We start from the raw sequence: 16,007 nt of genomic DNA on the forward strand, positions 1-16,007 counted from the left end.
CAGAGCCCTCAGAAGTAGCTCAGAGAGTCTTTAATAACAGAGATTTAGCCAGGAGGCAGAGGCAGCTGGATCTTTGAACCCCAGGCCAGCCTGGTCTACAGAGAGTTTCAGGATAGCCAAGGCTGTATGTAGAGAAACTCTGTCTTGAAAAAAACAAACACAAGATGATAATAGAGAAATTGAGAAGGTAGATGGGCAGAAAGTTTAGAAAGGCAACTATGAGAACATTAGGAGGAACAGAAATGGAAGATCCACCAGATGGTAATGGACAAAGCCTCTAGAGGTGAACAAGGTATGTACCAAGACCACTCAGACCCCCTCTAGCCCAGGATCAATGTGCACACTATAAAAAAAAAAAAGACATTGGAAAAATGATGTTCAAACTAGCAGGTTGAAATGACCAAGGTAAAAGTCCTTCAACTAGAACCTGAAACTGCCTGACAGAACCAGGGCTTGTTTCCAGTATGTCCAAGTCAACCCTGAAAGTGGTAGGCAGGGCAGTTGGTTTCCTGGTAGACACTGGGGCAACTTCTTCAGTCCTAAAGAATCCTGATAGACCCCTGGCATGAAGAGATTAAATTAAAACCCAAGGTGCAATAGGGGAATTCGGTGATTGCTCCTGGACAAATTGGGTTCTGGACTTAGGAAGGGGTACAGTCACCATATGTTCCTGATTATGCCAGCCTGCCTCTATCCCCCACTAGTCTGAGATCTATAACACAAACTACAGGGCACTATTACCTCCTCTGATCCATAAACCCAACACTAACGATTACAGGCCAGCCTATGACTTAAGGGAGGTAAGGAAACAGGTAGAGACTATCCATCCCATAGTTACAAACCTGTTTTCCCTCTTCAGTCTCCTCTTGTCCTGAGAAAAATAATCTAGCCTGTTCTGGACCTGAAGGATGCTTTCTTCAGCCTGTGGCCGGCTAGGGTGAGCTGACCTAATTTTGCTTTTAAATGGAAGGATCCAGAAGAGAAATTTTTAATGGAAAATGTACTTGGGCTAGATTGCCACAGGATTTAAAAATTTGCCCACCTTGTCTGACAAGGCTTTTGGTGCAGATCATTGTGCCTTAGGCAGAATTACTCAGAGATTACCCTCTTACAGTATGTAGCTGATCTACTTTTGGCCTCTAATGTTGAGGCCAATTGTAAACATGCTGAAGAAGGTCTACTGTGAAAGTTTCAAGACTGTGGCTACTGTGTCTCTACCCAGAAGGCCCAATTATATACCACAGAACCTAGATACCTGGGCTAACAGGTAGGAAACAGGAAAGCACTTTGTCCCAGAGATTTGTTAGGAGTCCTACAAACCCCTCAGCTAGAGCCCAAGAGGCAAACCTGAGAATTTCTCAGGATGGTGTGATATTATCTACTAAGGATTTCAAGTTTTGCTGAAATTACAAAGCCATTTTCCTGTTTTAGCTGAGAGCCTGCTTTCCTCTCACGGGGTGAAAAGGAACAAGAGATCTTTGAGACTTTAAACAGGTCTTCACCATAGCACTGACTCTCCCTGACGTAACTATGTCATTGCATTTGCTTTTAAACTGAGGCCTGGGAATAGCAAAGGGAGTCCTAACCCAAACTTTAGGACCCTGGAGATGACCTAATGCTGACGTAACCAATGGATTAGACTGCTGGCTGGTACCCAAGGAGAAGGAATAGCCCTTTTTCTTTTTTCTTTTTAAAGAATTATTTATTTATTCCATGTATATGAGTATACTGTAGCTATCCTTAGACACACTAGAAAAGGGCCTCGGATGCCATTACAGATGGTTATGAGCCACCATGTGGATACTGGGAGTCGAACTCAGGACCTCTGGAAGAGCAGAGCAGTCAGTGCTCTTAACCACTGAGTCATCTCTCCAGCCCCTGGAAGCAGCCCTTTTCAAGGAGGCTGACAAACAAACAATAGGTCAGTCAGAACCTTGGTCTGACTTCTCCACATGTGGTGGAGGCTTTCCTTTGTACCACCCCTGACTGATGGCCACCCAGTATCAGGCCTTTCTCCTTGACCAGCCCCACACCCAGTTCAGAAAGACCACTGCTTTTACTGTGGCTGCAGACTCCTCCCAGATGATAACCCCAATGAGCCCCTTCATGACTGCCTTGAAGTGGTCCACACTAAGTGTTCTTCACATTGTGTAAAGGTCAGTCTGTATTTTCAACTGCTAATTCTGGATGCAGAGAGCTAAGTGCTGGCAGGATTTTGATATGGTCATTTCTGTGTCCCATTGCCGGGTTTTCTACTTTGTAAATGTTCATTCTTCCTCACCAGCCTAAGGGCATAATGGAACTGTAACATAGGTTGTCTAGATACTGACTGGTTGTCATAAAAAGCCGACAGCCAAAGCTTGGGCGGGAAGCAGAGGGCAGAACTTCTGGGAAGGGAGAGTTCAGCAGGGAGAGGAAAGCAGAAGCGAGAGATTTGAGAGTGGACGTGTAGGGAAGTGGACCAGACCAGAGCAAGGTACAGAACTGTCCATGTGGCAGGTTGTAGGCAAAGATCGTTGGGTTAAGTTAGATGAGTGAGCTGGGAAACTGGCCAAGTAAAAGCCCAACGCTTTAAGTCCCATCAGGCAGCCTCTGTGTCATTATACCTCTGGGTCTGAGGAAGTCCTCCTATATCTAAGGGTTTTAACCAGGCCTCTTCAACATCCCCCGGGTTTCAGCCCAGTGAGGTACTGAACACTGAAATAAGTTCTTCATGTCACAAGTAAAAGAAAAGAGGATCTGGAACATGATCAGGTAGTGTACAAGTTGTATCCAAACAACCACTGAGCCAGCCGTCAATCCAAGGTACCCACGGGAGTCAGGAAGTAAGGGGAGATTCCCGGAGAACATCACTGTGGTGGTGTTCACAAGCGGTGGACTTCACTGCGGTAAACCCAGGCCAAAATGACTTAAAGTACCTCCTGATATTTATAGATCCCTTTGGGTAGATGCTTTTCCTAGCAGCTTGCAAAAGGTGCAGGTTACGGTAAAGAAGCTAGTATAGGAAGTAGGTCAATGATTTGTCATCCTGTTGGCAACAAGGGCCAACAGTGGCCTGGCTTTCATAGCTGGAATCTCTCAATTACCAGCTAAAGTCTTATGAATAACTTGCCTACATATCTCTGGGCTTGGCACAGGTAGAAAGGATGGATTGAACCCTGAAGAAAATGCTAACAAAATTAGCAATGGAGACCAGTGAAGGTTTGGTTTGTCCTCTTATGGGCCCAGTGTACTTTTTCTCTCTGTGTTTCTCTAGCTGTCCTGGAACTAGCTCTATAGACCAGGCTGGTATTGATCACAGAGCTCTGCCCACCTCTGCCCTCTGAGTGCTGGGATTAAAGGTATGTGCCACCACAACCTGGCTCACTTTAATCTTTTTTCTGCCGTGTACTTCTTATAGAGGGGAATTTTCTCCATTTGAAACTTATTTTGGCTGACCTCCTTCTCTTCTACCTAGACTATAAAATGTACACGCAGCTGAAATTCCTAACCATTCCCTTCTCCAGTCCCACAAAAGGTTCTTCAGCATGTCCCCCAAACTGTGAGAGAGACCCAGCCAAGAGCCTCTGACTTGACTTCCCATCCTTACCAAGCCAATGATGCTTTTGATGTCTGGGTTAAGAGATATCATCTAGAGACATCTGAGCCTTGCTGGACCATATCCTGTGGTTCTCAACATACCCATTGCTATTGAGGTTGCTGGGATCACTCCTCTGGATTCATCACACCCAGCTCAAACAGGCAACATACACTCCTGACCATCTCTCATTCAGAGGACCCTTTAAAGGTTAAATTTGCCTGGTAGGACTGCAAAGGAGCACCCAGGCTACAGGCAAGGCCTGTAGTGCATTTTCCTAATTAGTGATTGATGGGGGGATAGGGGCAGTCTGCTGTGTCTGATGCCAGTAAGCAGCTCCCCTTCATAGCCTCTGCATCAGCTCCTGCCTCAAGGTTTTTGCTCTGAGTTTCTGTCCTGACTTCCTTTGGTGATGAATAGTGATATGGAAGTGTAAACCTTTCCTCCCCAACCTGATTTTTGGTCATGACATATCACTGTAGCCCTAGGAATGTTAGCTAAGATAGGTATCCCTAAGCCTATCAGTTATAAGGAGTCTTACAAATGGTGATGGGCTTCTAATGACAAAGCACTAGATAACTCCACACTCCCTATGTTATAGCACATCTTAATGAGATGCTAAAATACAAAGCTGCACCCAGAAATGCTTAGACACCCCTGAGGTACAAATAAATTGTTCCCATACTGAGGGCATTCTGAACGGGACAGGCCACATTTCTTTGCCTGAAGGATGGTTCTTCACCTTCAAACAATACACGTGCAATTCCATTCCTGACAGCCTGTCTCATAATACCTGTTGCTGTTTAAGCAGACTGTCTAATTTTTCCTACAGTCCGGGAAGACAAAGCCCAATGTCAGACACCAATGTCAGAGGCAGAGTGAGCCCCTGCCTGAAGACTGTGATAACATAGCCCTCTTCTCAAAACCTGAGGCTGTGGCCATCACATTCTCTGTGATGACTGTGTGCACTGATAACCAGCTTACCTGGAGAGCCTGCAACATAGGTAAAGGTTTATACTATCCCTCTGTGGCTGTTGCCTTAGTAAATAAGAAACAAAAAGACCCGGCAGGCTATACTGTTTAACTGGGCTGCTGCTGATCGCCTGCTGTTACTGTAACCTCAAGGATACCAATTTAGGGAAATGTGCTGTTTTAATCTGACAGTAGCAACTCAGTTAATGAAAAAAAAAAAAAAAAAAAAAAAAAAACAATCAGAGTTACAAAAACTTGCAAAAAGGGTTCCTCAGGGTGGGGCTGAGATCTGATTGGATGGCTCACTTCACGGTTACCCAATTTTACCTGGGTAGGGTGGGTGATTATTTTTCCTGTGCCTTTTTGTTTTATACATCCTGATGCTCATTTATAGATGTCAGTGACAACCTTTTTGTATCCCCACCACATCAATTAAAAACAAAACAAACAAAACAAAACAAACAAACCTAACAGGCTGAAGAGATGGCTCAGTGGTTAAGAGTACTGACTGCTCTTCCAGAGGTCCTGAGTTCAAATCCCAGCAACCACATGGTGGCTCACAACCATCTGTAATGGGATCTGATGCCCTCTTCTGGTATGTGAAGACAGCAACAGTGTGCTTTTATATAATAAATAAATACATCTTTTAAAACAAAAGGGCCCTAACATTAAATTCTCCAAACGATTAGTGGATAATCCAACTCATTCTCCTAGAGCCAGTGGTGAATGTGATGAACTACTGCCATCTTGTATAAAAGTTTTTTTTTTTTTTTTTTTTTTTTAAGTATACTTTGCTTAGGTTGGAGAGATGGCTCAGCAGTTAAGGGCCCTGGCTGCTCTTCCTGAGGTACAGAGTTCAATTCCCAGCAACCACATGGTGGCTCACAATTATCTGTAATGGTGTGTCTGAAGACAGCTGCAGTGTACTCATATACAGAAATAAATAAGAAAAAAATAGTGTACTCAGCTGAGTGATGGTGGTACACACCTTTCATCCCAGCACTCAAGAGGCAGAGGCAGGAAGACCTGGGAGTTCGAGGCCAGCCTGGTCTACAGAGTGAGTTTCAGGACAAGCAGGGCTACAAGAGCAGCCCTGATAGGAGACAAAACAACAAAACCAAAATACTTTTCTCTGTCAAATCTTAGGCCTGTGACTTGGGGAAACCCATTTTGTCCCTTTCTTCAGTTTCCTTACCTAATACAAGGAAGCATGGGCCCTCAGTATCTGTAAAATACATATTCATATGAAATATTTGAAAAAGAAGGGAAGGAGGGAAAGCTAGACAAGTGGTTTTCTGCCCAAAGACTTTAGTGATTTCATTGATATTTTAGCTCTGTCTGAAATCTTTGTAGTTTCTAAAAGGTTCTGATGGGATAAAGTGGAAGAATGTGGAAGCAGGAGCTACATGCTTATGTGGCTTTATTTATTATTTAGGATTTATCTTTCCTTATAAGGCTGGTTGCAGATTCTTAGAAACTCCTCATTAGTTATTTTGTAATATTACCCAAGTAAAGTTCACAGTGCACAGTGAAGACTGGGTAGGGATAGTCATTGTAATAACTCATTAAGGAAACAACTGAATAAGCTATTATACCTCTCTGAGCTGCCTTGAAAGACCCCTTCTCAAGGAAAAAAAGGACAAGAAACAGACCCCAAGCAATTAGAAGTCTGTATATACTTATGAAAGAGAACAAATTATGTAAGGAAGGCTGTGTCTTGCTATAAACCCTGCTAAGATACTCATGCAAGACCACACTTTTTTTTCCCTTCGATATTTTAAAAAGATTTTATGTGAATGAGGGTTTTTGCATGGGGGCTGGGAAGCCAGAAGAAGGCACCAGATCTCTTGGAACCAGAGTTACCAAGAGTTGTGGGCCACTTTGTGGGTGCCTGGGAGGGAAAAGTGATCCCCTGCTAGGGCAGCAAGTGCTCTTAAATGGAGCTCTTAAATCTCTCTCTCTCTCAATTCCATTTTCCTTTAAAAAAAATTAAAAATACTATTAGTCCAGCATGGTGGAGCACTCTTTTAATCCAGCATTTGAGAGGCAGAGGTATGTGGATCTCTGAGTTCAAGGCTAGCCTGGTCTACAGAGGGGGTTCCAGAACAGCCAGGGATACAGAGAAATCCTGTTGCAATCCCTCCCATCCCAATCTAAAAAATCAAATTTTCTTGAGAATATTCATTGTATATGGTACTTTTAAAAAAGACTTTTAAAGATTTATTTTTTTATTATATATAAGTACAGTGTAGCTGTCTTCAGACACACCAGAAGAGGACATTAGATCCAACTACAGATGGTTGTGAGCTACCATGTGGTTGCTGGGATTTGAACTCAGGACCTCTGGAAGAGCAGTCACTGCTGAGCCATCTCTCCAGTCCCATATATGGTACTGTTTTATAAGGATTTCTTTCTTTCACTTTTCACATTTTATTTAGTAAACATCGGGTCCCTACTATGTGCAAAATACCAGTGGAGGGGGCCAAGACTGCTGGGCCATAAAAACTGACCTCAAGAAATTATATTCAGGTTGAGAGACAGCTATTAATGAATCAACAGACGAGAATCCTCAGGAAAAGGACAAGGGGATTCCAGTTCCAGGCTGAGTACAGAACATAGTATTCAGGGATAGACCCATTTAAAATGAGTTTATGTATCTGCACGTGCGAGCACATGTCTTTGGACACCAGAGGACAATACCGGGGGTGGTTCTGCTGGCTCCATTCCTTGCTTTGTCACAGGGTTGCTCGTTAACCCAGGACTTGCCAAGGAAGTAAGATGGCTGACCAGTGAGTCCTAGGGAATCTGCCTGTCCCTGTGTCCCCAGTGATGGGGTTATAAGCCTGCGACACCACAGATGGCTTCATAAGGACATTTTCACACAAATATTTATGTTGAATATATTCCTCCAGTCCCCCCCCCATCCCTGCACTGCTTTTTTCCCAGTGCTTGGCGCATCCTGGCAGTGCACCATTTTTTCCCCCCAACCAGGTATCTTTTGGTTTAAGAGAGACATAAGAAGTGGGAGGATCTGAGATGTGAGCATGGCACACACAAATGGTTATTTTTACTTTCCACCATTTCCTTTCAGTTTACTATCATGCATGTGCAATATATCTTTTAACAACCAAGATCAAAAGACAAAACATCTCGGGAGGCAGGCAGGCAGATCTCTGTGTGTTCGAGGCTAGCCTGGTCTACTCACTCTGTACAGCCAGGGATACACGGAGAGATTCTGTCTTGAAAAACCAAAACCCAACCATAACAAAGAAAATTCGGATGGTGTGGCTCAGGAGTTCCAGGGCAGACAGGGCTACACAGAGAAACCAACCTTGTGTTCAAAAAATAAAAACAAAACTCCCAAACAAACCAAATCTCAAATCAATCAAACAAGTTTATCCAACTCCAAATCAATTCTTTCATTCCACAAACATCTAACCTTTCTCCTGGAGTGAGAACCTGCTATGGCCTTTTGCTTTAAGGGCAGGATGAAGACCTTGCAGTGAAAAAACATTCTAGGAAAAAAACCCGATATTTTACTTGTAGGTAAACTGGAGGCTTTAGGTTGGTTTCCCCCCCATGCTCCCCCTCCCCCTTCACCCCCCCCCCCCTACCCCGCCAATAAGCAGGACTACCAAGAAACAGGTGAGAAGACCATTAAAAAGCTAAAGGTGGACACGCGCTGCATGCCGGGATTTGTAGTCCGGCACGGGCGAGAAGCGCCTGCGTGGAGCGACGCGGCGCTTTTTCGGCGCACGCGCGCGGCGACGGCGCCAGGTTCCGCGTCTCCAGCTTCCGGCGCGCGGTCCTTGCGGAGGGAGGCATGGCGGCGCCCACCGCGGTCCTGGGGCCCTCGGCCCTTGGCCAGAGCGGCCCCGGCTCGATGGCGCCCTGGTGCTCCGTGAGTAGTGGCCCGTCGCGTTACGTGCTCGGGATGCAGGAGCTGTTCCGAGGTCACAGTAAGACCCGCGAGTTCCCGGCGCACAGTGCCAAGGTGCACTCGGTGGCCTGGAGCTGCGATGGTCGTCGGTTGGCGTCGGGGTCCTTCGACAAGACTGCCAGTGTGTTCTTGCTGGAGAAGGACCGACTGGTGAGTTTGTGTGGCACGGGCCTGGCCGGAAGAGGGCTGTGTGTGGAGGGAGAGAAGGCAGGGTGGGTTAGAGAATGGAGGGAGAAGGGCACAGCATGTCGTTGGCGGTGATGAGGAAAGGGTTTGAGGGGCTGGAAGAGTTGGGGTGAGGCCGCCTGCCGGTGAGCAGTGGCAGTAAAGAGGTGTGGCGGGCCAGGGGAGGTTGGAGTTAGGTGGCCGAGAGTGGTGAGGGTCTACAAGAGCCCTGGGTAGGAATCCTCGGTGAGGAATGGCTAGGGACTGATTGGGTGGTTGGTAGAGTCCCTAGGGTGGAGAGGAGGGTTTTATTTGAAAATGACAGTGCATCTTTTGGGAGTGGACAGGTGGGTTGGGTGGTGGTGTTAAAAAGCTCAGGGAGGTCCATGGGAGTTGAAGTTTCGGGAAAAGGGCCGGATTTTTTTTTTTTTTCCTGAATTATCCAGATCTTTGCTGGTTTCAAGATACCACTGTTTGGATAAAAGTGGCATCTGGATTCTGTTCTTCTAAGGTCAAAGAAAACAACTACCGGGGACATGGGGATAGCGTGGATCAGCTTTGCTGGCATCCAAGCAACCCTGACCTCTTTGTCACCGCATCTGGGGATAAGACCATTCGCATCTGGGATGTGAGGACTACAAAATGCATCGCCACTGTGAACACGAAAGGTAGTGTGGTCTTCAGCAACCATTCACTGTGTTCTTTGTAGCTGGCGCTCTACCTTGTAGGTTATCAGGATGGGATGCATATGTCTTCCAGGAGAAGACAAGGACAGAATTTGAGCACTTTTCTGACAGGTCATAGACATATAGGTGAGCAGTTGGAGCCATACAAAGAGTAGTGTGTGCAGAGGCATGGAGAATTTGGGAGATTCTGGCAGGTTACAATGGCTGAGAAATCCTGGGTGATCTGGAATTAAATGTAATTGCATTACATTTAAAGTCTGTGTTCAGAGAAGCAGTGTGGTAGTTTGTGTAAGCTTGGCCCAGGGACTGGCACTATTAGGAGGTGTGGCTTTATTGGAGGAAGTGTGTCACTGTGGGCATGGGCTTTGAGACCCTCATCCTAACTGCCTGGAAGCCAGTCTTACGTCTGCCTTTGATTAAGATGTAGAACTCTGTTCCTCCAGCCCCACATCTGCCTGAATGCTGCCCATGCTCCTGCCTTGATGATAATGGATTGAATCTCTGAACCTGTAAGCCAGCTCCAATTAAATTTTGTCCTTATAAGAGTTGCCTTGGTCATGGTGTCTGTTCACAGCAGTAAAACCTAAATTAAGACAGGCAGTTCTGTTGATTTTAGATTTTGTGTGTGTGTGTGTGTGTACTCGTGTGTGCACCACATGTGTATAGGTGCCAGAAGAGGGTGTCTTATCCTCCATAAATGTATTTATAGGTTACTATGAATTGTGGGTGTTGGGAATTGAACTTGGGTCTCCTGGGGGGGAAAAAAACAAGTGCTCTTAATCACTGAGCCATCTCTCTAGTACCATGGGGGGGACGGGGGTTTGAGGGGGAGACAGGGTTTCTTTGTGTAGCCCTGGCTATCCTAGAACTCACTCTGTAGACCAGGCTAGACTCCTGAACTCAGAGATCCACCTGCCTCCGCCTCCCAAGTGCTAGGTTTAAAGGCACCACCAAGCTCTCACAACAGAATTCTTGATATACTTTTTGATAGATTTTAAACTGCACTGTAGACAGTAAAATGTTAAAAAAAAATTGATGCTTTGATTTAATGGAGTTGAAAAGTTTAACTTCTGTGCTCATTGTGGACACGCCAGCCTTTGAGACTGGTGCCAGGGGTGGAATGGGGTGGTGCTTTTGACAAATGTTTAGACTTACGGTTGCCCTCTTGGTCAACAGAAGCTTCTTTTCATTGACTTGGTGACGAATTAGTGCTGAAAGCAGCTCTGATCTTCTTTCCAGGAGAACAGAATAAGCTCTGGAGGCTGAAGGGCACAGGTGAGCTTGCTGACGGATTGTATCTGGGTTCCCAGGGGAGAACATTAACATCTGCTGGAGTCCTGATGGGCAGACCATCGCAGTGGGCAACAAGGACGATGTTGTGACCTTCATTGATGCCAAGACGCACCGCTCCAAGGCGGAGGAGCAGTTCAAGTTTGAGGTCAATGAGATTTCGTGGAACAACGACAACAATATGTTCTTCCTGACCAACGGCAACGGCTGTATCAACATCCTCAGGTGAGGTTCCGGCCGGGGGGTTGTCAGACCTCTGCGTTGGCTGCCCTGTCAAGGTTAGAGATGATTTAGCTGTCAGCCTGAGCTGAGGCTTGTGCAGATTCAGTTATCAGCCAGCCAGCCCGGGAACTTGATGCACCTTAAATCGTGGCTAATTCATTCTCTTAAAGTTTCAGCATAAATATAATTTCCTTCTAGCAAAGTCACTTCATCCTATCCTCTCCAATATTCGAGGGCTTTAGTGTATCTTATGTCCTTCTTATTTCTTCGTATGTATGTGTGTATGTATGTATGTATGTTCTTTGGTGGTTTGCCTGCATGTATGTCTGTGTGAGGGTGTCAGGTCCCCTGGAACTAGAATTATAGATAGTTGGGAACTGCCATGTGGTTGCTGGGAACTGGACCTGGGTCCTCTGGAAGAACAACCAGTGCTCTTAACTGCCGAGTCATCTCTCCAGCCCCAGGAAGCATTTCTTTAATGCTCTATTATAATGTCCACTTTATTTCTCTCATTTCACTAGCAATTTCATGGCGGAGAGGACTGTGTTTGTATTGTTTTCCATTGATTTACTAATACCTAACTTAGTGCTGGTCTTAATAGTGGGATATCAGTAAGTATTCAGTATAAGTAAGTGGAAATGTGAAATCAAGATTCAGGGCGTTGAGGCTGTGCTCATTGCAGTGCCAGTGAGTAGTGCAAGACAGTTGGCCATAGTTTCTTGGGTGGAGAGGATGAAGATTGCTGTGAATCCCGGAGCTTTTAATTTTGCAAAGCCTACTTTTAATGATGGCTCTTGTACCGGCTGGTTTTGTGTCAACTTGGCACAAGCTGGAGTTATCACAAAGGAGCCTCCCTTGAGGAAATGCCTCTAAGAGATCCAACTGTAAGGCATTTTCTCAACTAGTGATCAAGGGAGAAGGGCCCTGCCCATTGTGGGTGGTGCCATCCCTGGGCTGATAGACCTGGGTTCTATAAGAAAGCAGGCTGAGCAAGCCAGGGGAGCAAGCTAGTAAGTAACATCCCTCCATGGCCTCTGCATCAGTTCCTGCTTCCTGACTTGCTTGAGTTCTAGACTTCCTTTGGTGATAAACAGCATGTGGAAGTGTAATAAACCCTTTCCTCCCTAACTTGCTTCTTGGTCATAATGTTTTGTGCAGGACTAGAAACCCTGACTAAGACAGCTCTTAAATGATTTAACCTCCCTTCCAACTCACTATTTACCAGAGGTAGTGGGAAAAAGGGATAGAGGGGCAGTAGACCTGTTTAGAGATTGTTCTTTGGAGCAACTCCTATCTGAGTTGTCAGGAAGTCAGCAGTTCAGTTCACAGGTCAGCAGCGGCAGTTCGATCTACTAAGAACTACTTCATGAATATATTCTAGCTTGGTAGAGTCAGGAGAGCAGCATGAGTCAGCAGTGGTGGCACGGCCTAGCAGAGACCCATAGGCCAGCTGAATGGCAAGAGTCAGCAGGAGGAACTGGAGCAAGTAGGGACACACTGGAGTTCTCTTTCAACAAAATGGAGGTCAGCGAAGATGTGAGAAGCATAGAGCTAGCTCTACAGACGCTTTGTTTCTTCCTTTAGGGATGTTTTTGTTACTGTTTTTTCATTGGTATCTTAGTGCCCTGTCCCTCTTCTGCACATTGACGGCTGTGTGTCTTGTTTCTCAGCTACCCAGAACTGAAGCCTGTGCAGTCCATCAATGCCCACCCTTCTAACTGCATCTGTATCAAGTTTGACCCCATGGGGAAATACTTTGCCACAGGAAGTGCAGATGCCTTGGTCAGCCTTTGGGATGTTGACGAGTTGGTGTGTGTGCGGTGCTTTTCCAGGTATGTAGCTGACAGGCTTTTCCTGTGGGAAATCAACCTTTCCTCCCTTTTTTTGGGATAACTGATGTTTTGGGGTAACTGTGTTTCTTTCCATCCTGTCATAGACTTGATTGGCCTGTGAGGACCCTCAGTTTTAGCCATGATGGGAAAATGCTGGCATCAGCCTCAGAGGATCATTTCATTGATATAGCTGAAGTGGAGACAGGTATTTGAATTTGAATCCTTCGTGTTTGATACCTGGCCTCAGGCCTTTTCAGCTCTGTGCACTGCTGCTTCACCAGTGCAGATGGGTTTGTTCTGTGGAGACTGTTGTTGAGACCATCAGTTTCATGTAGTTATGGGACGGAAGGACAGGAGCAGAGTGCCAGGTCTGAAGAGAAGTGCCAGCAGAAACACTGCGTTTCCTTATTTCTTCCGTTCTTGAAAACACGTTCTTATCGAAGATGGGTTTTTTTTTGTTTGTTTTGTTTTTTTTAGACAGGGTCTCACTTTGTAGCCACTCTGAGTGGCTGGAACTCAGATGTAGATGAGACTGTCTTTGAATTTGCAGAGAGCATCTGTCCCTGCTTTCCGAGCGCTGGGATTAAAGCAGGCCGTCATGCCTAGCTAGACACAGAACAGGCACTCATGCGTACTACTCCTAAACCCACTGCCCCCTTTCTGACAGCTGTCGGTTTTCTGTATTCCTTGGTCTTGCTTCTGTGAAGTTGTTTGTGAATATGTGATTTTATGTATATGTAAAATTTGGATACCCAAATGAGAGCAAACATGGAGTATTACTTTAAATACTTCATATATATAACAAAAATGTATTTATGTATATACATGAGTACATTTTAGTAGTATACAATATAATTTGTGGACCATATAGTTGACCTGTTAGATATATACCATTCTGCATATCCGGCATCTTTATATTGGTACCATACTTTAAGTCTTATAAAAATAAAAACAAAACAAACCCAAAAACATTTATTTATTTGCTGTTTGTGGCTGTTTTGCATGTATGTATATCTGTGCATTACAGTGTGCCTTTTGCTCAGGGAGGCCAGAAGAGGGAGTTGGATGCCTAGGTGCTGGATCCCATTGGGTTGGAGTTAACAGATAGCTGTGAGCTGCCATGTAGGTGCTGGGATTTGAACCTGGATCCTTTAGAAGAACAGCCAGTGCTCATAGTTGTTAAATCATCTCTCCAGCTCCCACATTATAAGTCTTAACTCTTAGAGAGAAAATTTGGAGCAGACCTAAAAGAAATCGTATAATTTAAACACATTTGGGAAAAAAAATTATTTGCAAGGCTTTGTGGCTTTGGAGACAAACTGCCTTCATTTTCCTAAGGTACCACGCCCTCTCATTTAAGAAGCATCTCTGCCTCACAGGCCTGCCACTGGCATGCAGTAAAGTTCAGGCTGTCTGAGGTGCTTACCAAACCGTAGCTGGTAGTTGTTTTTCCTGGGAACATAGAGTAGAGGCCTGCCTGTCACCTGCTTGTGTGTGACATCTCTGTACTCCAGCTACTTGATGAATGTGCTACTTAATAACATTCTTTCTGTTCCTTTCTATAGGAGACAAGCTATGGGAGGTGCAATGTGAGTCCCCAACTTTCACCGTGGCTTGGCACCCTAAGAGGCCTCTGCTGGCTTTTGCCTGTGATGACAAAGATGGCAAATATGACAGTAGTCGGGAGGCTGGAACTGTGAAGCTATTTGGGCTTCCCAATGACTCCTGAGAGGACCTGACAGGGAGAGGAGGCTGGGTGCAAACCTTTTGTATAGTTTATGTTATCTTTTGGATGTTGTGGGCACCCTAAATGCTTATCAATGTCATAAGTTAAAAGAAAAACCAAAACCAAAATTGGTCAGGCTGTGCATACGTTAACCCTCTGTGGTACTGGAGAATTGAACTATCCTTACTTGTAAGCAAGTGCTCTACCACTTAGCTCCATCCCCAGCCCCCACTTCCTGGATTTTGTTTTGATGTATTTTGTTTTAGGCAGCTAGCTAATAAGGACTTTGTAAGTATGGGTCACGAACTGTTGTTTTAGGGTTCTCTATATATGGGACTTTTATCAGAGTGGTGTAGTCTGGATAGTCATTCCAACAGCTGTCTCTTGATAGAAAGGCCAAGGGGGCAGTAGTTGTTGAGACTTAGCCTGGAAGTCCCAGCAGTGCTAAGCTGGTGCTGGAGTCCTGAGGAATTCCAGGAGAACGGCTGATCTTTGGTCTGTTGGAACCCTGAAGAAATAGGCGTCCCACCCCAAAGGATCAAGAGAAGTCTTTCACAGCTGTGCCCTGCTGGGTGGGTTTCAGTGGTTTCCAGATGCTGCCAAGTTGACAACTACAATTACTCACCACATGACTAGCCTAGCATGCCCTCTGGGAGTGCCCTGTGTTCTGGGTTTTAATATGGCAGTTTGTTGGCCATCTTGCTTAGACAGTGCCTGGGCGGGTAGCATAGGGATGGGATTTTTAAAAACAATTTTGAGACCTGAGCATTCAATAAAACTGGCTTTCATTATGAGGTGTTTGAGTTACTGTTAATATTTTTATTCCAGGAAGACACTCCAGTTTTAAATTCTGTTTTGGTTTTAAGTCTGAGAGTTTATGATCTTGTCTAACATTCTAACCAAGATTCCTGAACGGCAGAGCTGGGCTGCTGCGGTGTTTTAAAGTCTGTTTACATGAGTGTGTGCACACCTGGCCTCGTTCTACCTGGTTTTATATAGAACGAATGCAGGCAAACAAATACTGTAAAACAAATACAAAATCAGACTGAGATAAATTAGAAAGTCAAGGCTGAGGAAATGTAACTGGTGTTTGAGGAGTGAGTCCAGATATGGGTGATCCGACTAACGTGAGTGAACTTCCATAGCAAACTGAAGATGGAGGAAAGTCAGTTTGCTGTCTGCTTTGACACAAGTTCTCAGTGTGTTGCGCAGCCTGGGACTTGTTATGTAACCCAAGTTGGCCTGAACTCACTGTCCTCCTGCCTTAGCCCTGAATGCTGCCATTACAGGCAGCTGTCACCTTTGTTGCTGGAATCTTTCTGGAAGAAACACTCTGACACCAGTGGGTGGAAGAGGGGTCACTGGTGGATAAACCAGGATGGCTGAAAGGCCTCAGGCCCAAGTCCTGTCTGCATTCCCAACTTATACTTTAGGAACCACAAGGTGGCTTGAAGAAGCAACTGAGATTTCACAGAAGCATCTCCGCAGGTTGTTAAGGGCAACGGTGAGGAGCAATGGAGCTCCTTCTCCAGGTCGTTCTGTTCCAGGCAGCAAGTGAAGTCATTCTTGGCAAATAGGTCAAGCAGTACTTTTAAGT

General features: G+C 45.3%; 1 protein-coding gene across 1 annotated transcript; it reads left to right on the forward strand.

Annotated features, from left to right (window-relative positions):
• Window positions 1-8,357: 8,357 nt before the first annotated feature.
• On the forward strand, window positions 8,358-15,170 carry THOC3 (THO complex subunit 3). Its single transcript, XM_080925098.1, has 6 exons — window positions 8,358-8,639; window positions 9,166-9,322; window positions 10,651-10,855; window positions 12,523-12,684; window positions 12,789-12,889; window positions 14,250-15,170. The coding sequence occupies exons 1-6, from the start codon at window positions 8,373-8,375 to the stop codon at window positions 14,411-14,413; spliced, it is 1,056 nt and encodes a 351-aa protein (XP_080781224.1). The 5' UTR covers window positions 8,358-8,372; the 3' UTR covers window positions 14,414-15,170.
• The last annotated feature ends 837 nt before the right edge of the window (window positions 15,171-16,007 follow it).

This window comes from Micromys minutus (genome assembly GCF_963924665.1).
Source record: "Micromys minutus genome assembly, chromosome: 1".
In the NCBI taxonomy this organism is placed as follows: Eukaryota; Metazoa; Chordata; class Mammalia; order Rodentia; family Muridae; genus Micromys; species Micromys minutus.

Bases quoted from the DNA above. Each gene is read 5' to 3' on its own strand.
- THOC3 (XM_080925098.1), top strand. From the start codon at position 8,373: ATGGCGGCGCCCACCGCGGTCCTGGGGCCCTCGGCCCTTGGCCAGAGC. The intron at 10,856-12,522 runs GTGAGGTTCCGG...CTTGTTTCTCAG, and splicing joins GGCTGTATCAACATCCTCAG to CTACCCAGAACTGAAGCCTG. The intron at 12,685-12,788 runs GTATGTAGCTGA...ATCCTGTCATAG, and splicing joins TGTGTGCGGTGCTTTTCCAG to ACTTGATTGGCCTGTGAGGA.